Here is a 20,954-nt window from a genome sequence, read left to right on the forward strand (position 1 = left end):
TTCTCCACGCTGTTCCTCGTCAGGGACAGGGGAACATCCCCACGCTGTCCCTTGGGGGAGGTTTAGCTTGGGTAACTTGTGTCCCCGGGGGCAGCGGGAGGACGGAGCCAGGCTCTGCTCGGTGGTGCCAAGCAGCAAGTCAAGAGGCAACGGGCAGAAACTGCTGCACAGGGGTTAAATACGAGGGGGAAAAAAATCTTTATTGTGCAAATGGCCGCGGACTGGAACAGACATTCACAGAGGTTGTGGAGTTTCCCTCACTGCAGAAATTCAGGAACTGCCTGGATGCATTCCCGTGCCATGTGCTCTGGGACGACAATGATTGAACGGGAGGGTTAAGCCCAGATGACTCACTTTGGTGCCTTTCAAACTGAGCCATTCTGTGAAACGCCGCGGGAAGAGGGGAGAAGGCGGTGGAATCACCCGCGGCGGGACCCCGGCACAAACCTGCGCTCTTAAACCTTAAGGCGGCCTTAAGCTGCGCCCGGGCCCGGACGTATCCTGCGCCACGTTCCTTTGCGGTCGTGCGGATCCCAGCGAGCGCTTTTCCCGCGCAGCCGGCTCGGCCCGGCCCCTCCCGCTTCTCTCGGGGCGGGGGCGGTGCGCGCGCGGGGGCTGCCGGGCCGTCCGCCCGGCGCCGCTTGTGTGACGCGCCCGCGCGGGCTGCTGACGCGAGCGCGGCCCGGGGCGGCCGCCGTGTGGTTGGTCGGCGGGGCAGGGGGTGCGGCGGCGGCGGCTCGGGCCGCGGGCGGGCGGGCGGGCAGCGCGCAGGGCGCCGCCGCCGGGCGAGAGAGCGCGAGCCAGGAGCGGCGGGCGGAGGGATCGCGGAGGGAACGCGGGGAAGGGAGAGACGCGCGCGAGAGAGAGAGAGACGCGAGCGCGCGCGGTAGAGGCGGGGAGGAGGCCGCGGAGGAGCCGCGCGCGCGCGCGCGCCAGAGGCCGCGCGCGGCGCGTGGCGGGCGGGAGCGGCGCGGGGGGAGAGAGGCCGGGCCGGGCCGGGCGCGTCCCCGCGGGGACGGTGACAGCGACAGCGCCGTCGGGCCGCGGCGGGGCACAGCGGCCGCACCGGGAGGACGAGGCCGCCGCCGGCGGCGGGCCGGATCGCATCATGGCCTCGGGTGGCGGCGGCGGCGGCGGTGGCGGCGGCAAGATCCGGACCCGACGGCACCACCTGGGAGCCGCGAAGCCGCCCTACGCGAGGGGCAAGCAGCAGGTGAGGTCGCGGGTCAGCCCCCTGAACGCCTTCCTACCCCGCTCGTCCCTCGGCGCTCCCCTCAGCGGCGGGAGGAGGCGCACCGGAGGCCCGACCCGGCAGAGCCGCCGCTTCCCTCCGCAGCCCTCCCCCACCCCGCTCTCCACGCAGTCCCACGTGCGCGGCTTCGGGCCGGGGTTTCCCGGTGGAGCGGCCCGACGGGGAGGGAGGAGGGAAGGGTTTCCCGCCGGGGCCGCGGGGATTGTGGGATTTCCGTGCGCTCACCCCGCTCCGGCACCGCCGGGCTGCGGGGTGATTCTCGCCTCCCCTTTGTCTCCCGCCTGTCCCCCGCTCGTCAGGAGCAAAGGCGGGAGGAGGAGGCGGCTGGGAAGGGGTAGGTGCGCCTTTCCTCTTCTCGTGGCTGGAGCGGGCTGGCTCCCACTCCGAGGGATGCTCATTTTGTCTCCGAGCTGCCCGGTTAAATCGTGGTGTATTCCTCTTAACTGGGTTATCAAGTTGGAGTTACTCGTCAGATTTAAGTGCATCACTTCCGATATTTGCTTTTCTTGATAAATTCCATGTTGCAGATCAGTCTGTGAGGTTGCTTGTTAGTTAGGGATGTTCCGTTGTCGCTGGGGGTTTGTTTGTTTGTGGGTTTTTTTTTGGGGGGGGGGGGGGGGGGTTGGTGGTTTTGGGTTTTTTTTTTTAGGATTTTGTCTGCAGAGCCCTTAGGTTTCTTCAGTGTCTTGCCTGTACCTAAACATGCTGTTGCAGTGCAAGTGTAATGTAATTCATAAGGCATTTGTTCTCCTTTGTATTGTAGGACAGAATAGTTGGATAACAGAAAAAAGCAGTTTGTAAATTGCAGTACAGAGATCCTATGCCATTTAGAGTGGCTGCAGGGAGTAGAAGCAAACATCCTTCCCAACTCTTGTTTGTCAGGGAATTTCAAGATGCCTGGAGACAGTGCTGTGAAAACGCCTTTCACGTGTATTTATGAACCTGAAATTGATTGTAAAATCAAAGCGTTTACATTATTAAATTTGTAATATAAGCGAAGAGATTAAATATTGTATGCAAAATTGAGGTGTGTTATGTATAAATTGTTGCTCATAATTATTATTATTTGGGAAGTACTAAATCCTTTGTATAGCACACTGATCAGCAGTGTTGTCCTTGTAAAGCAGACCCGGTGATGCTTCATCCAAAGAATCACTGCACTTGCAGAGCAAATGTTTGAAAGCTCTTAGTGAAGAACAGAGTAACATTGAAATTGCAATATCCTGCACGTGGTGATACTCCTTAGATAGCTGATAAAACAGATGAATTTAAAATAATTAGGTTAGATAGTTTTCTGATTATTCTATTGTCTATTATCTCTGTGTGTTTTCTAGTAGGTCTGTTTAAACAATGGGGCAAAGCAAACACGTGCTTGGGGGATATCTGTGGGATTCAGCCCAGAGCACGGATGCTGCAAATCAAATACATCAATCAAATTAACAAGTTAACATATTGGGGAAGAAATGGTAAATAGGCAAACGGATACGTGTCAGATATGTGCATTTGTTGTAAGGGATAGCTGTTTAACCCTATGTGGCTTGCTAACCTGTGTTACATAAAGAGATGAGCTCTGGGTAGATAGCTGACTTAAACTGGAATTAATTGATAAGTGATATATTTTCAGTATAACATCTACTCTGCGGAAAGTGTTCTGTGGTTTGGTGTCTCAGTAGTGAGTTTGTGAAGATGTGGAAGTGCTCAATGCAGTCTGGACGTGATCTCCTGCTCCCCTAACTTATCAATAAGTAAGCTCGTAGAAATACTGTATTAAAACTGTTCTAAGTGCTTGGGGTCAAGACTGAAAACTCAGTCTCTTATCCTCAAGCTCCAAAGGTGCATAAGCACTGAATGCCATATTGCCAGTACTTTAAAAGTTCTTAGGATATCTGATTCTTTTCCAACTGCATGAAAGATGGGTAGTATGATGCCAGTGTTACAGCAAGCCTGTTGTGTGTTTTTCTGATGTTGTTATGCTTTCTTGATGTTATTATGCCACAGTCTCCCAGGGAGCTTGGTCAGGTGGGAATTCTCCAGTCATGCCCAGTGTGCTGCAGAGTCAGTCTTCCATTAACTGCAGCAGTGGCATTAGAAGACATTTGGAAGAGGAGATGCTGCTTCTTTTCGAAGATGATTAGCTAAAGCATTTCTTCAAAATGTGGTAGACCCTGCTTCAGATTTCTTTTTTGCCTAGAGGGATCAACCTACATCTTCCACTTACTGGGCAGATATCCCAGTTGCCAAGCTGTGTGTTGTCTTTTGAGTTCTTCTCACTGAAACTGTGTTATTACCCAGAAAAAGAATGCATGATTCATTGAGCCCTGAAGAAGATGTATAAGAACATGTTACCGTCCACGAGTGGATACATACAGCCTCTGATCCATGATTTGAGAAGTCATTTGTTTTATATATTCTTGGAATAAACATGCAAAGTGCAGAATTTCCTGCCCTTTTCTCCCCAGGTGCCTGATAGAGCCATATTTCATTATGTCTGCATGCGTGGTTTTTAAAGTGTAGAGTCTTTTTTTAAACCAGTCTCAAGTAGGAGAGATGAACAGATGCTGCTTGGAGGATGTGACTTGCAGCTTGTATTTTCACTTGGAAGATGGATATATGAGTAGATTTCCCCCACTAGTGAAGGAACTGAACCACAGTGTTTTCCTTTCTGGGCTACCATCCTGCCTTATTAAAGGTGCACTGTCAGCAGCTGTGTTAGTAAACCAAGAAACAAAAAGTAGCGGCACCAGGAGGTAAGGGTGGTATCCACTCACCCGCCATGAAGATTTGAGGTGTGGGAATCACATCCGCGAACGAAAAGAACCTTTTTGTATGGGTGGGAGTTCTTGGAATAGAGTTGCGGAGTTCTTCCCATTGACTGTTTTTTTTCTAGGGGCAGAATGTTGTCAGCTCCACACTGAATGCATTGATTTTAGGTTATGCTGTGCTCAACACGCTCTTTACTTGGCTATCCCATGCTGAAATATCCTGTCTCCTCCTGCCCTTTTTAAGAAGCCTCGTCACCTGGATTAAAATTACAGCTTCTTTGAGAGCTAAGAACATGCCAAGTGAGGGAGCTGTTGTGTCCAACATCTGGGTTTCATTTTCCGGATGTGGCCCCTGTGTTTCTAAGTGCTGGTTTCTCCTGGTCATTTGGATAGACTGATGATAGGCATTACTGATGCGGATGTGGAAATGGAAGGGATGTTTGCACTGCTGGCATATTAAACTGCTTCTAGAAGAGTATCTGTATGTTCCTACTGTTAATTTTAGATATAATTTTTTGCTTTCATGTGTGTGCAGGTGCTGGTTTAATTTGGAACAGTGCCATTCTCATCCAGGTAGCAGATTTCAGAGATTTAAAGTGTGATTTAAAGGAGAAGAGAATAAAATAACTTTTCTTGGTAATTTTTTGTTTGATAATTAAGCATTCAAATGAAGGAGTCAGAGAACTTTGATTCTCCTGCACTTCTATTTAAACTCATACAAGCAGGGAAGAAAACATTTTAAGCATGAGAATAAAACAGTTACCTGAAAAGTATTTATAACCTTCCCCTAAATTTCTATATTCATGTTAAGGTTTAGCTTAGAGCTGTTTGATATTAGAGATAATGTCTGTAGATCAAAACTTCTGCTGAGGAGTGATGTTTTCCTTTTTTCCTACATGTATTTGTGCCAGCATATATTTATGATGTAGATGTCCAAATCCACAGATGTTTTCCTTGATGAAACCGGTGTAAGCCTCTGCATGTATTGTAGTTGGTCTTGTGCTGATATAGTTAGAGCGTAACCTGACAAAGAGGACCAGAGGGCCACTGGAAGCCACTTTCATTGGCCCAGGTCGTGAAAGCCCCCCTTTATTTTTTGTGATTTGTGACTTGTTTCACCAAGTCACTTGAGACATCCTGTAAGGTTCTTCCCAGAGTGACTAGCTACAGGATTGGGAAATGAAAACTGTATGCAGCAGTGTCTAAAGCAGTGATTGCATTGTCGCCTGCTGCTGTCTTGAAGGTGGGTCTTGCTTGGCAATGACTGCAGGCAGTGGGCAGAAGGGATCGTAGAAATCACCAGGTTTATTTTGTGAGGAAATTTTGAAACTTTGATGCTGAAGAGTCCTGAGAGTATAATTTTGAGTAATGTAAACTAGGTAGTGTTTCATAGACCTTAAACAGGAAAATATTAATTAAACAAATCTTTTAAGAGTGTCCATATGGACCTACACAAATACAATTGTATTAACTCCTATCAACAGGATTGCAACTTGAAGTACGCTTAATGTGGTTGTATTTATGTACAATTTTGCTTGATTTGGTTGAGTAATAAGCTAGCACACTGAGCTAAAACAAATAGATTTGAAGAAATGTTTAATGCATATTCAAAGATTTGTTTTAAAAGATGGGCTAATCATCAACATCAGAAGTTTTGTCTCTGTCCCAGCAATATGATACTGTATTAGCAAAACAGGTGTTTAAATTTGGCACTTGTCTTTCTACTGCTACTGTAAACAAAAATGTATCCTAATTGGGAAGAACTTATAAAACTGAGATATTGACAGTTTTCTCTCATTTAGGCTAGCAGTACTGTATACTTGTACAAATTGTAGATGATGATTGCTATAGCATTTCATTAATATTCTGGGGGTTTGTTTCAAAGTGTTGTCATGACAATCTTTGAGGCTGTGAACTGTTGAGGACACACAATATTAGTGAGTGGTATCTTAGGAGAAGAAAAAAGCAAATGAAGTAATTGACTGTGTTAGCTGGGACACTGCAAATTGTCTTTGGTTGCTGGCAGCACATCACTTCCTCTGAGTTTATTCCTCCAGTCAGTAATTAGAATCAGTTCTTGCTCCCCTGCCGTGGACAAACTGAGCTGCTGATGATTCTACCAACTCGGCAGGACAGAGTTCAGAATCTCTTTTGTGTGCCCAAAAATGTTGGAGCAAAATATTCCAGGTTGGTGCAGGTGGTGGGCAGCCATAGCATCATGTAATGAATTCATAACACACTGGGATGACTGTCTTAGTGGACATGGGGCAAACGGTGGATGTTTTTTACGTGGATTTTAGCAGTGCCCGCATTATGGTCTCCCATGTGATTCCTGTTGTCCACTTGGTGAAATACAGACTTGTCAAGTGAACCTTAAAGTGATTGGAAAATTAGCAGAACCATTGACCTCAAAGGATTGTGACCAGCAGTACAAAGATCCAGTGGCAGCCAATTGCTAATAGAGTTCTCAGAGGCTGATAGTGAGGATGATGCTGTTCCATGTTGTCCTAGGTTACAATGTGAGATGTGCCCAAAGTATGTATTCTAGTACATCATGTAGATGTACACCATCTACATGTTGAAGCTAGGTTGGGCAGTGTTTCCCTTGCCCCCTCCCTCCAGACTATCTTCTGTTAATGGCCCATCAATGCCCTGCTGCATGACTCATGGATAACCCCCTCCAGGAGCTATCTCTGTTTAATGGGCAATCAAGGACCCATTACAAGACTGATAGAATGATATCAGCCCATTGTGAGATGCTCCGCCCAGGGGGAGGAGCCAAGCATTCCCACCTGGATATAATCTAGGATTTGGGACAGCACAGGGGGTTCTTAACCACTGTATTCCAAGAAGACAAGAGCTACCAGAACTTTCTATGGGATCACTGCTTCAACAAGACCACTTCAAATGGACTCCTACCACCATCCTAACTAATAGGGTGTTAGGGTGTATTCTCGGTGATCAGTGGTCTTTTGTACTATTGCATTTATTTTATTTTATCTTTTTTTTTTCCTCCTATTAAATTGTGTTTCTGACTTATAGTCTCTCACTGGTTTTACTTTCTAATCAGCACATATGTCCTGAATGATGGATGAAGGAATGCCATGGATCCTCAGCAGTTTCCCAGATAATACTAAACCCTTGGGAGCTTCAGTTGTATAATGAAGAATAGGGCTGGCATTGAGGGAACTTGATGGAAGTGGGCTGCCAAGAACCTTGTGAGTTTTAATGAAGGCAAATGTGAAGTCCTTCATCTGGGACAAAACAACCCCACCTACCTACTGGACAGCAAGTTGAACATGAGTCAGCAGCACGCTCTTGAGGTAAAGAAGGCCAGCTACATACTGGGAGGTATTAGTAAGTGTGTGGGAAGGACGTTAAGGGACTTGTTTTTTCCCCTACGTACAGAACTTCTAGGACTACATCTGGAATGTTGTGTCGAGCTTTGGCCTCTCCAGTTTAAAAAAAAAAGACAAGGAAAACATATAGGAGTGAGTTCTGGTTGAGAGGCATTGAAGTGATGGTGATTTAGAGAACTGGGTGTCTTCAGATTGTGAGCAGCAAATACCTAATCAGACTATAGAGAAGGTATAGCAAGGGTCTTCTAGGAGATTCATAGCAATCAATACAAAGAGACAATGGACTAAAGATGCAAAAATGGAAATTCTGATTTCGTAATAGGAAAAATAGTTTAACCGTGAGGCTAGCCAGTATGTTGGAAGAGCTGCTCAGAGAGGTCTCAAAACCCAGGTGGACTCAGCTGTGGCTGGTTTTGGCCATTCTCTGAGGAGGAGGCTGTAGTAGTAGGTGATCTCTGGTTGCCATGCAGCCTCTGTGTGTGTGTGGTTCTGTCAGAGCTGCAGCAGCTGGACCACAGAGCATACATGGGCATGGTTTCAGTGTAAATGTCACTTACTCTAGGTTGGTAATCCTTTTGCTGGTCCATCCTCTAATTCTGTCTTTGGGGTTGGGCTGTCTCTTGAGGAAGGAAATGATGGCTCTGTCAGTGATATGTGCTGCCAGAAAGCCAAACATATCCTGGGCTGCGTCCAAAGCAGTATGGCCAGCAGGTTGAGGGAGGGGATTCTGTTCTTCCACTCCTCTCTGGTGAGGCCCCACCTGGTGTATTGCATCCAGCTCTGTGGTCTCCGGCAGAGGAAGGACATGGACCTGTTGGAGTGAGGCCGAAGATGGGCCTCAAGAATTGTCAGGGAGCAGGAGCACCTCTTCAGTGAAGACAGGCTGAGGGAGTTAGGGCTCTTTACTCTGCAGAGGAGAAGGTTCTGGGAAGACCTTATGGACACCTTTGAGTACCTAGAGGAGACTTGGACTCCTTTAACTGAAGGAGGTTGAGTCACACTGGGTGTAAGGAAGAATGTTTTAAAGATGGTTATACTTTGGAACAGGTTGCCCGGAGAGGTGGTTGAAGCTCTCTTCCTGGAAACATTCAAGGTCAGGTTGGATGGGGCTCTGAGCAATCTGATCTAGGTGAAAATAACCCTGCTCATTGCGTGGAAGTTTGGGCTAGATTACCTCTGAAGGTCCCTTCCAACCCAAATCATTCTATGAATCTATGCCTGTTGTGCTTAAGTACAGGATCTTTGGGTGGGCTTGACTTAGTTGAGACTACTGTGGTTTTTTCAACCTAACATGGGTTCTTCTTTACATTTACATTTCCTGGGATGAAATGTGTGTGCTAACAGGTACACCAGCATACTCGAGTCCTATGGCTGTGAATAGCACACACAGAGTTTGCGATTACCTGAGTCAGTAGAAAATTTTCTTTCTTCTTGCTGAGGCTATTTAATATTTTCTTGATGGTTCTGCTCTCGGAACAAGTTGTCTGAGTGTCTTGGGGAGCTGGCTGACTTTGCTTTTAGTTATGACTGTATTTTGAACCAAATGTTTTTGAAGTAGGTATGTGTCAAGACTCCTTCCCTTATTAGAGCTCAAGGCCTTGACTTCCAAGACTGAAGTAAACCAAAGAGCTAAACTGTTCAATAGTCATTTTCTTTGAGACTGGATTACAGTGAGGCACTGAAATTCTTACAGTAATGAGATATTAAATAGGTGAGACTGTAATACAGTTGCATTTGTAATTAAAATCATCCTAAGATAAACAGATGAAAACAAGGTTAAAACTGATTTAAATCCAGCTGTGTTCAGGAATTGCTGTGGTGCAACCAGATACATACTAAATTTATCTATGACAATGCATGTGTGTTCTAATGGCAGCCCTCAGAATTTATTGCTAAACTTACTTTACAAAGTTGTAGAATATATACACACTTCTAGATGATTTTTAGTGACCTTCAGTCACTGAAAAAATAATCTCTATGTGCAATGGAAATTTTTCATGTTGCTGGTAAGAACAGTGTGAAGATACTGGTTGTATGTTTAAAGTGAGATGCTCTTGGTTGTCTCAGTGGCAGTGTGATGAAAAAATACAGCCAGAAAGACACTGCTGCCTCTCAAAATTGAAGATTGCTGCCCTGCAGCAGAGCTGGGACTACCCGGGCTTTACAGTTTCAGAGTATTACCTTAAAATGTCAAAGAATGTTACAATAGCCCTCGCTGCTCCAGCTAAAGCAGCTGTGTCCAAGGGTCATTGCTTTGGTTTCTCTTAGGTACCTATTCTTACTAGATTTTAAAATCTAGTCAGGAAGCTTATGCACCAGGGTTAGATGTGTCCAATTTAAAGTAATTGCAGGTTATGCTGGTTAAATGAATTGTGAGAGTAACTTTTGTATGCTGCACAACGTCTGTGTGTGATACTTAAAAAGTAGGAAGGCTTTGAGTTTTGATGAAGTACCAAATTATCACAGTGAATAATTAAATGAGATTATTTAGTTACTTGATTTTAATTTACCTGTTCAGATTTGTGAATTTGGTAACATACTGAAGGTGCTGCAGGATTGACTGTAGATGTTGTATAATGACTAGTATGTGGTATTGTCAGCTCAGTTTGTAGATCAACATGGACAGAAAAGGTACTTCAGAGGGAGGATGTGAATATTTTGCTGTCTTTTCCTAATACTGCATTATATTAAAAAAAATCGTTCCAGTCTTCTTTTCTGAAGACTGTGTTTTCCAAAATGTCAGGAGTGTGATTTTGTAGCTTAATTTTGTGAAATATGCTTCAGACCTTCAAGCCATGTCCTTACTAGGAAGCACTGGACACGGGGTTGGACATCGGCAAGCTGTGAGTTGACCTCAGATGGCATTTAACTGTTGCTTCAGGAGTTGTTGCAGAGTTTGGGCTACCCATTTTTGTGTTTTATATACATAGCATGTCCTCACCACTATGTGCCATAGATTAGCCTGTGATACCATGTCCTGTTTGTGAGTGCTTTCAGGCAAAATGGCTTTGAAAATGTTTCATTCTTTGCCAGGAGCCTTGTACATTGTAGCAGGTAGAAAATTTGTAGTGTAGGGTATGATGTGTTGAAAGCCCTTATATGCATGAACTTCTTGGCTTTAAATGCAGGAAAGAGGAAGACTTTACCATTATCAATTATGTCTGGAGATGTTGAAATACTGTAATGAATTGGGTTCTACTGTATATAGAATACCTATAAATAAGAAACAATTTTATGCCTAAATAGTGCATTTAAATCCTAAATATAAAATGTGTGTTATACTTTGTTATATCTGATAACTTGTGCTAGTGGACTTGTAAAGACCATCTGGTGCCATGGGAAATGTACTTCTTGCTTGTTCTAGTTTTAAACTTCTTGTCCATGTGGTTATGTCAGAAATAAAAGTAAAAACAGTAAGTTTAGACTATAGGGTTTCCTTAAAGGAAAGATATTTTGAGCAGCATATCACTTGATATAGTTCTAAATACTGTGTATGAAACTTAGCTAGAGACACACTGTGGCAGCTGAGTTGCAGCAGTCTTCAATTAAAAAATATTAACTACTTGGAGTTCCTTCTTAAATTGGGAAAGAAAGAATTTTAAAACTGCCTGTAAAGTTGTAAGGGAAAATAGTTTCATGAATGTTAAACGTTTTGGTTTTGCTGCTGATAGATTTCTATCTCAAAGGGTAATACTGAATGTAATTTACAGCTCCCATTGCTGATCGCTGCTAAGGGTTAACTAGTGCCTATCGAGTGCTTCCTAAAAGAAAGAAAGGTACCTTGTACTTCGTGATGTGTTTTGTAGTGTTGTCACTGTGTCAACTGAAGGTGTGGACAAAACTTGAGATAAAACCATTCAGTATCACAAGGATTTAACCTAGTGGGTTAGGCACTGATTTATCTCTCAGAGTGCCTACTGGTGTTTTGCTCTCAAAATAGTGATAATGTAAGTGATAATGATGTGTACAGATGTGCACACAATGCCAGAAAATACCTGAATTTCCCTGGAATGTTTATTCTAAAGCTAACTAGACTAAGGAAAATAAGGTTCACTTAAGCAATAAGAAAGAAATACCCCGGCATCTGGTAGTATAATCCCTTCTTCATGACTTTCAGGAATAAATCTGAACTACTCCACTTGCCTTAAATAAAATTGTTGTTTTTCAAATGTTACATAATTAATAACATTCCTGAAACATATTGTTCATATTAAGTCATAAGTTTTATTGTCTTTTTTCTAAATGAAATCTCAAACTCTGCTGTCCTACATCCAAATTGAAGCCACTCCCTGAACAGCAAAAGCAGAGTTAGTCTAAGCCAGTCTAAGTCTGCTGCTGCAAGATCATGACCATCATGTCATCTTTCCATTTCTGTTCCTGCTTTTGCATGGGCATCAATGCAGGCACATGATAAGCTGCACCAGCAACCTGATGCCCCTGAGGGGTAGTCCTCCCTTTCGCAGTCTGTAGACAGAATTTTGGTTGGATCTATTTAATAGAACCTTGCTACATGTTGTAATTTGGTTGCTTATATGTGTGCTAGTGGCAGCACAAGGGAAGGGTGAGGTGAAGAGGAGACTGGGACAGTGTCTTTAATGACAATACGGACACCGGATGATTGAAAGAAGGGATACGTTTTATTTCATGTTCCTCTGGCTCTGGCTGTCTGATCGTGCTTTCTCTGAGGCTGGTTCTGGTGCACCAAGCCAGTTTAACTCATTAGCCCAGCAGAGAAACATGTACTTTTTGCCAGATTAATGAATTCAGCTAGTATGGAGAGTAGTCTGCTGTGTGCCAGAGCTGGCATAAGCTAACTGTGGGGGGTGGAGGGCAAGAAAATTCCTTTTTGGTATTTGGAAGTAGTTAGATTGATTTGCTCTCAGTGAACTTCACTGTTAGGGGCAAGTTTTCTTTTTGAGGACTTACTGATTCATATCTTCTAACAACTTTAAAATTTGAAGCAAGGAAGTCTCTGCAAGGCATGAATTTGATGCTTTTCGGAGGTGTGTGTACAGTGAAGTGGAAATTAGCTTTTATCCAGTTGTGTATTTTGCATCTCTGACAGATTTCTGTAAGTGTATGGCTGTTATAATTTTCTACATTATATTTTTCACACTTAAACCTCCTGGACTGAAATCAACTCAGTTACAAAGTGTGTGTTTCTCAGCAATGTGTCACTGCTGAGTGTTTCTGCCAGCACTTTCCTCACCCTATGCTGTGTGAAAGACCCTTACAAGCTGGAGCAACTGTCTTATTCTGTAAATATTTTTGGCCAAGAAATAACCTGCTTTTAAGTTTGGAATTCAAACTGTGACCTGTGACTGTGACAAACTACTGATTTTTCTTTCTTTATATAAATCCTTTGAAGAAATGGTATTTTAAAGTAGTTAATTATGACACCTGTTTGTTAACTGATACTTCCTGTCTGTATATCTTTGGCTTAGTGTTGCAGCCGGCATGGGTTTATGAAAGGCAGGTCCTGCTTGACCAATCTCATCTCCTTGTATGATACAGCTATCCACTTGGTAGACGAGGGCAGGGCTGTGAATGCTGGATGTTATCTACTCAGAATTTAGTAAAGCCGTTGACACCATTTCCCTTAGCATTCTCCTGGAGAAGCTGGCTTCCCATGGTGTGAATGGATGTAATCATGGCGGAGTAAAAAACTGTCTGAGTGGCCAGGTCCAGAGCATGGTGCTGAATGGGGTTGCATCCAGCTGATGACCAGTCACAAATGGTGTTCACCAGGGCTCAATATTGGGGCCAGTCCTCTTTAACATCTTCATCAATGACCTGGACAAGGGGATCATTTGCACCCTAAGCCAGTTTACAGGTGACACCAAGTTGGGCAGGAGTGTTGATCTGCTGGAGGACAGGGAAGTTCTAGAGAGGGATCTAGAAAGGCCGGGTAGATGGGCTGAGGCTAATTGTATGAGGTTCAGTAAGATGAATTGCCAAGCCCTGAATTTGGGTCGCAACTACCTGCTGCAGTGCTGCTGGCTAGGGTAAGGGTGGCTGGAAAGCTGTCTGTGGTGGGAAAGGACCTGGTGGTGCTGGTCAGCAGTGGCTGAACAGGAGCCAGCTGTGCCCAGGTGGCCAAGCACGCCAGTGGCATCCTGGCCTGTGTCAGCAATAGTGTGGCCAGCAGGACCAGGACAGTGATTGTCCCCCTGTACTCAGCACTGGTGAGGTCACACCTCCAATCCTGTGTTTAGATTTGCACCCCTCTCTACAAGAAAGACGTTGAGGGGCTGGAGCATGTCCAGAGAAGAGCGGTTTGAGCTGGCACTTAAGGACGATGTGGTTTAATGGTGAACATGATGGTAGTGCTGAATTAACAGTTGCAGTTGATGATCTTAAAGGTGTTTTCCAGCCTTAATGATTCCATGACCTCAGGAGAAGAGGGCTTCCAGTCCTTCCAAGGAAAGATTTGAGTCTTCAATACAGGGCTTTGTGCGCTGGAAATGGACTTTTGGAGGAGAGAAAGAGGGATTGAACCCTGAGGTTGTGTTTTCTTGGGTTTTGTGCCCTCAAATGATGCTTCAATACCTTGAACTAAGGCTCTGCTCCCTAGAAATGGGTTTTTGGAGACATAAGAGGAAGACTTTGAGCCCGTTAGATTAGAGGCTGAATCCTAAATAGGCTTTGATTCCTGAGATGAGGCTTTGAAAACTAGGGTTTGGGCCTGAAGATGTGCCTTTGTACTCTATAAAGACAACTTTGAATTCTACAAATGAGGTTTTGGGCCTTCCAAATCAGACTTGGAGCCTTCAAATTAATGCTCTGGGTCCTTCAGATGAGTCTTGGGACCTAAGGAGCAGGGTTTGAAACTCAGAAATGAGTGTTTTTGCCCAAACAGGGAGGGTTTGGACTCTTGGGTAGTAGTTGGACACAATGATCTAAGAGGTCTTTTCCAGCCTTAATAGTTAAATGATTCCATGATGTTAAGTCAATATGCCTTGGAGTAGCTGTTACTGTAGTTACTGTTGCTATGATGTTTGTACATAGTTTTAGACCTAGCAGAGCTGCAGATACTTGAGATGATGCACAGATTTTGAAAAACTGTTGTAAATACCTATTCATAAGGTACTGAGTCTTTCCAGTGGATTTTCGTTTTGTTCAGCTTTCTTGCTGATATTTTTGGGGATAAGTGTATTTGAGGTGCAAAGACAGCAGTTTATACTGACAGCAGCTCAAATCTCTGAAATCAGTCAGTTAAGGAGTAAAACATGTCACTGAATGAAACACAGCAGTCACACAGTTGGGATTGCCCCATTGTGGTCTTCTGCCCTTCCATGATACTAAGTTTGGTACCTGTGTGGCCTGTAGAAATGAGAAGTTATAAACATTAGACTACATGCCAGTACCACATCCTCTGCTCCCAACCTGAGACTGGGAACTAGAACAGTTTTTGTGCAGTGGCATGTTCAGAGCAGCTGTACTGAATGAAGGTGTTCTGGAAGAGACTGGTTCATAATTGTGGCATGAGAACATTGGGATCTGAGCAGTTTGCTGGAGAGTAAACCTGCTAGAGTTGTCTGTTGCTGTGTCTTGTTTTTCATATCTGAAGATCTGCTGGCTTCAATGAGATGTGTACTATCCTTGTCAGCATTCTAGAAGGATTAATGATTCCTCTCTGAGTTGATGAGATGGACAAAGTGCAGAGCTGGTGACACAGAAGTAGTAGAGGGGGAGTGCTCTGCTGCTGCTGGGGTTGGCTTGTTTGCATGTGCAGAGAGAGGGAAAGGGTGTTCAAATGCATGTGCTGAGGTTGAAGAATTAGAAAAGTGCAAGTTAGGGTAAGATTAAAATGCCAGCCTTAAAGACCGTGTAAGGCATGACATTTTGCTGAATTGTCCTGGCAAGAATAAGGAGTATACTGTTCAAATGTGTAGTTGGTCAGTGGTACCTTAACTGCCAGACTTGATCAGAAATGCAACCACAGAGCTTTATTGACTCACTTTTAGCTCTGATGGGCAGAAAAGAGATGATGGATGGATTTTTTTTTTTCCCTTTGTGTGTGTGTGTGTGATCTATGTCTATTTGAATAGGCATACCTGGGGCATGTGGAATACTTTTAAGGGGGAGGTGTCTGGTTTTTTACTGGGATCTATGTTTGATGATGGCTCATTCATAATGCCTGCATAGTTCTTTCACAGTGCCTTTAATATATTTCACAGACAGAAAATGTTGGTGCCTTTATCGTGTATTTTGCTTTCTGTTGCTTTGTCACTAAGCCAGTGTTATTCTGGAGTATAAAACTATGCTCCTTACCTACCACTGTGCCTAAGTCAGATGGAGCAGGCTATTAGTACTTGGTGCAGTATGGCTGGGCTGAGTTCCAGCTCATGTGGGTAGGTTTGGGAAGTTAACCTATGTTACCCAGCTTGGAATGCTGATTATGTGGAGAATGGCAAGGCTGCCATTTGAATGAAAGGGTCAAACCAGTCTGGTGTCAAATACGGATTGTAAAATGTCATCTTAGTTAATTACTGGTCTAGCTGCATTGTCCAGTTACTCATTAGGATTACTAATGATTGGGTATTTACTCTTCTGGATCCCTATGACTGCTTCCATCTTGAGTCTCAGGTAGCTTTCAGTCCTGGGACAATTTCCTCAGCAAGAGAATTGTACTGGCACCTGTTTTATGGCCAATAATGTCTTATTCTCTAATGGAGAGACTCTCTAGCAATGTGGAATATAGTAATGCCTAGCTTTTTGGAAAGAGCACTGCCTTGGATGCAGTTTGTGTCGTGACCATTTGCTTATTTTGGCAAATTTTGACTCTCTGAGTTCCTGGTACACTTTTACTCATAGCAGCAAAAGATTCGCTCCCCAAAAGGGGGACAGTGTGTCACAAGTAAAGGTGAAAATGAGGGGCTGGGAACAGAGTACAGACTGCCTCTTTGCTGGTACCAGGCACAGAACTGCTTGTGAGCTCTGGTGTTGGCAGTTTTTGTTGTTGGAAAGCTGAGGCTTAGTATTTATATAGAATAGCAGCAACACCCTGAGCAAGGCATATTAGTGTGCATCTTAGTGTGGTAATTGTGATAGATGTGTTTATTATGCTGTATTCTATCCGGTTGAAGCTGTCCCAAGCTAGTTATTCTGTCTTTGTGCAAGTAAAAGATGAAATTAAAGATCATTATGAAAAATGTCAAATTGTAAATTAAGGTAACTTTCTTTCTGTGAGAAGACTTGTTTTTAACCTTCCCTTTGTCCTCTTTGCCAGCACCCCTTCTGACTCCAGATTCAAGGGGGGTCCTGTAAGTTGGTGTTTTTGTTACTGTGTATGAAAGATGTGAATGACATGTATGGACTTTTTTTTTTCATGTGCTGTTTTTTAAAACAAAGTTGAATACAGCAGGGTTCTTGTTTCAGAGTTGTTTACTAGACTTACTACTACATGTTCAAAGAACATTCTCAATTTTCTACGCATGAATAATAATTTTTAGAAAATTTCGTTGCCTAAATCCAGAAAAATAACAAAGTACCTTGATGCATGTGTTAGCAACTAACTGGTAGTGAAGTTCAAGAAAAAAATCTTTTTACACTCTTGTTGCTTTTCACTTTCCAAAGTGTTGAAACCGCGGAGGTTGCTTTGGTGCTTTCTTCCAGGTTAGCAGCTGGTTCTGTGGCTGCAGTCAGTGTAAGAGGGGCAGCTCCATGTTGCAGGCACTGCTGTACAGGGTTGAGATTTGGAAAGAAGGCATGTTGAGATTTTGAGGACATGATGGGAAGCAAGTGACTGCCTGAATCAAAATGTTAAATAAATACTTTTTACTAGAATAAGCATTACAAATTGGCAAATGTCAAAATGGAAATGGCTTTTATGTACTTAGTAACTGACAAATATTAAGGTTTGGAGATACAAAACTTTAACGTACCATGAAATGAAATTTGATCAGATTGAATCTGTTTAACAGTCCTGTAGTGAGGAGTCTTCCGAGATCCTTTCAATGTTCCTGTTCAAGGCATAATAGGTGGGGGTTTTGGTGCACATTGTTCCTGCAGTTCAGCATTAGAAAAAGGAAATATTTAAGTTCACTGATTTTAGTAGCTATTACTGTAGATAATTGCTGAGCTTCTGGGTTTGATGGTTTTTCAAGTGGAGGTATTGGAAGGAAAAGTCCTCAAGAAAAAGTGCGCACATCAGGAGTTACTTAGAAATTGAATTTCTTGATGACCTTGTGACTTGACAAGCCTTTGTTGAACTTTGGCTGTAGTTTCAGAATGATGAAGTTTTGCCAGGGTCACTGGGAAGTGCAGAAATGATGGGCTAGTAGTAAATCAATGTTAGGTGCATTTTTGTCATGCTTTTTCCAGAAGTATAGGAATTCTTTATCAAGGATCCACCACCTTCTTATCTTACTCATCTGAATATTGCTGTTGAATATCTAATGTCTGTCTTGGAGGTCTGTGGGAGGTTGCATCCTAGAGTGTGCTGCTGACTGTGTTCCTATATTTTTCTTTCAAGCTGGGGCTCCTTAGCAGAGTGACTGAATCAGTGAAAAACATTGTACCAGGATGGTTGCAGAAGTATTTCAATAAAAGGGAAGATAAATGTGTAGATATGAATGAATCTGCAAGCGAGGAAGAGAATCCAGTAAACTATCACCATGATTATGCAAATGAAGATGCCATGGTAATTGATGGGAGAGTCACGCCTGAATCAGCAAGAATTAATTTAGAAGGTATGTGAAATATCATTTAGTATTCTGACCATCTGTATTTATTCACAGATTGCTAGTTTTGAATCTACGTTTCTAGGGGAGGCTGGAAGGAGCTTTTGGACCGGAAAAAAGCCCCACAACACCCAAACTGAAATGATTGACGAACCAAAAACCCCAATGCAAAATAACCCCACACATAGCAAAAACAAAGGAGAAAACCTCAGCAACTCAGTTTTTAGAATTGCCTTAGCTTCAAAGTTTAAACGTACTGGAAGTTGACTTAGAGCCCTTGGAAGTCATGAGTTAACTTCCCGTAGTCAACTAGCCAAGTGTAAAATATTGCTAGTGTTCATTTGCAAGCGTGTTGGGTTACATTTTCTTTTTGAAGGCTCTGGAATGAAAGTTCATCTAATTGCCTAAGGTAGCAGAAACATTAATTTGTTTTGTTGTCCTCAAAACAAAAGACCAGATGCTAGAATGCCAGAGGAAAATTCCTTTATGTCTCCTGATTTTATTTTTTTTTCCTTTTCCTTTGGGCTTCTTCAATCAATTTATTAAATTACCTTGTTAGTTTAGTAGAACTTTGTTTATGACATTATTCTTTTTGAAATGTTTTGTAACATTAATGTGTGGCATTGCTAGCTTGGGGTCTTTGAAAACTATCTGGATCCTTGGCAAAGAGGTTGCCAACCCTTTTACCGTATCAAAATTATCTGTGCTTTATATCTATGCCTCTCACTCTTTCTGTAATACTCTGAATTTGCATATGCTCACATTTGAGTTTCTCCTAAATTAGCAGGTCTGGGAACTCAGTTTTCAATTAGGTGAGAAATTTTGTCTGAGCACATATACATAACCATCTGTGTGGACAGTCAGCTGTTTCTGTTGTTGGCAGAATGAAAAGTAATGAGGAAATACCTTTCACCAATGTTATCTAATTGTAAATAAGGAGCTTTACTGCTCTCTGTGTAGCTGTAGCTTGAGCAGAAGTTTGTATAAAGGAATAGAGAAGGTTTTCATGAATGAGTAGCATGTGTTGGCTTTCCTGAGGAATCGTGTGAAAGGACCTTTCAGTGAGAACAGCTGCACAGCAAACTTTCTAGCTCCAAGAAATCAGGAGCAGATGGGACCCCCTAGAACCTTCAGTAGCTTGCAGTTTGTGAACATGGTAGTTAATCTTTCTAGTGATAGTTAATAATATTTTTAAAATTTTTTTTAGTTATTTTTATTATACTGGTATTTTTTATTTTAGAAAGCCTGTTTCTTTGCCTTTGAGTTACCAATGTGCAAGAGCCTGTGTTCCTTTGCTTGGCCAGCCTTTGGTCTGGTAATGCTTTCTTTCATTTCAAACAAGACAGTCCTAAAAACCTATCAGTGCTTTGGAGAATTACTTACTAGCAGTGCAGTGCTTACAAAGATTGAAGTAGCTGGTTGAAACTTCAGCACAAATGTCAGGACAGCAGTGTCTCAAAATTATGTTCATACCCAGAAATTGTGAGAGGAACTGTAGATCTATGGATATCAGGCAAGATGGCCATTAATTGCTGTTCTGTTCATGTGGCGAGTAGGAGCTGTGAGACCACCTCTTGCAGGACACTGGCAATGTTTACAGACCCTTTTCATGAGGAAAAAATGCCCATCTTGCAACTGAAGCCAACGTTGCTTACTTGTCCTTTGTGTCAAAATCTCAAAAACTAATGGTTAGGTGATAATTCACCTGATGTGGTAGAATTTGGAAGGGAGGATGATGACACCAGAACAAATAAACCCCTGAAAATCTTTGCAAAACATATTTTCACGTTACATATTCAGACTTACACCATCTTTTTTTCGAGATGATAAAAACTGCAGAGTTGTCCTTAATTTGTCATGTAATCTCAAATTTTGGAAAGCTTATCGCAAGCATTATCTGGTGGAGAAGGAATTTATAGATGTTTGATTTAGCAAAAGACGCAGTTTAAGCACTTGAGTGCAGGGTCTGATTTTGATGAAATTCAGAAAAATCCCATCCTTAAGCGCTTCTTAATGCGACATTAATGCTTAGTATTGCAAGCGGTGTTGCTGTTGTAATCAGACAGATGAAACCCTATCTGAGTGAGGAAGTTAAATACGGCTTCTCTATTTTTGTGCTTAAAACTTGGCAATAAGCGTGGCTGTTGATAGAAAGCAGGTTTTGGCTTCTGCGAGCTTGTCTGCAGGGAAGCTGATTGTCTCAGTGCTCTCGTTTAGAACCATCCACGAGCAGGTCTGCACTGAATTTCTCAGACGTGCTAACAAGGCCCTCCCTTCACCGGAGCCATTTGAACTGCACCGTGTTGGATTCCACAGTCCCACACTGTCAGCCCTCCACATCTTCCGCACTTGGCATCGGCAGTCCTGGGCTGTCCCTCGTAAAGGAAATAAAAGATTCTACCTCTCAACACGATGATGATAACATCTCAACAACCAGCGGCTTCTCTTCTAGAGCATCTGATAAGGGTAACTTTTGTCTTCTCTGTTTGATTGGTTTGATGACCTGAAGTACTTTGTACTCTTTAATATTTCACATTGCCTTAGTAAGTAAAGTATGAGAATGTCAGCTCTAGATGTTAGTATTAAATTTAATTTTTAGTGTTTAAGAAGTATATAATCCTGTCACCTTTTAAATACAGCCATGCTGGGAATACACTTGAGTCCCAGATATTCTAAAGAATCAGTGCTGATAAATGCAATTTTATCTCAGTTATCTGTAAATCTTGCATGGGGATAATAGGAGATGAAGGCGACTTGTTGTAGCTTGATAGCTAGGTTGATTGCCCAGAAGGAGGAGTGACTCAGAATATGAGCTGGCTAAGTATGAGTAAATGTGGTTGACAAATAAAAACACAAGATATTTTTATATATTTTTTTTAATCAGGAGTCAGTAAAG

General features: G+C 43.0%; 1 protein-coding gene across 3 annotated transcripts in view; it reads left to right on the forward strand.

The window, feature by feature from the left end:
* Window positions 1-1,089: 1,089 nt before the first annotated feature.
* The window catches only part of NUP153 (nucleoporin 153), a 45,402-nt gene continuing 25,537 nt past the window's right edge, over window positions 1,090-20,954 (forward strand). For 2 of the 3 annotated variants that reach the window (XM_040087950.2, XM_040087958.2), the window contains exons 1-3: window positions 1,090-1,213; window positions 17,851-18,067; window positions 20,276-20,524. In XM_040087950.2, coding sequence (XP_039943884.1) covers window positions 1,109-1,213; window positions 17,851-18,067; window positions 20,276-20,524 — 571 coding nt within the window. In that variant the 5' untranslated portion in view covers window positions 1,090-1,108. Of the gene's footprint in view, window positions 1,214-7,190; window positions 7,338-17,850; window positions 18,068-20,275; window positions 20,525-20,954 lie in introns of those variants that run through there. The other variant, XM_040087966.2, reaches the window with a different exon arrangement.

This window comes from Hirundo rustica, chromosome 1 (genome assembly GCF_015227805.2).
Source record: "Hirundo rustica isolate bHirRus1 chromosome 1, bHirRus1.pri.v3, whole genome shotgun sequence".
Taxonomy (NCBI): Eukaryota; Metazoa; Chordata; class Aves; order Passeriformes; family Hirundinidae; genus Hirundo; species Hirundo rustica.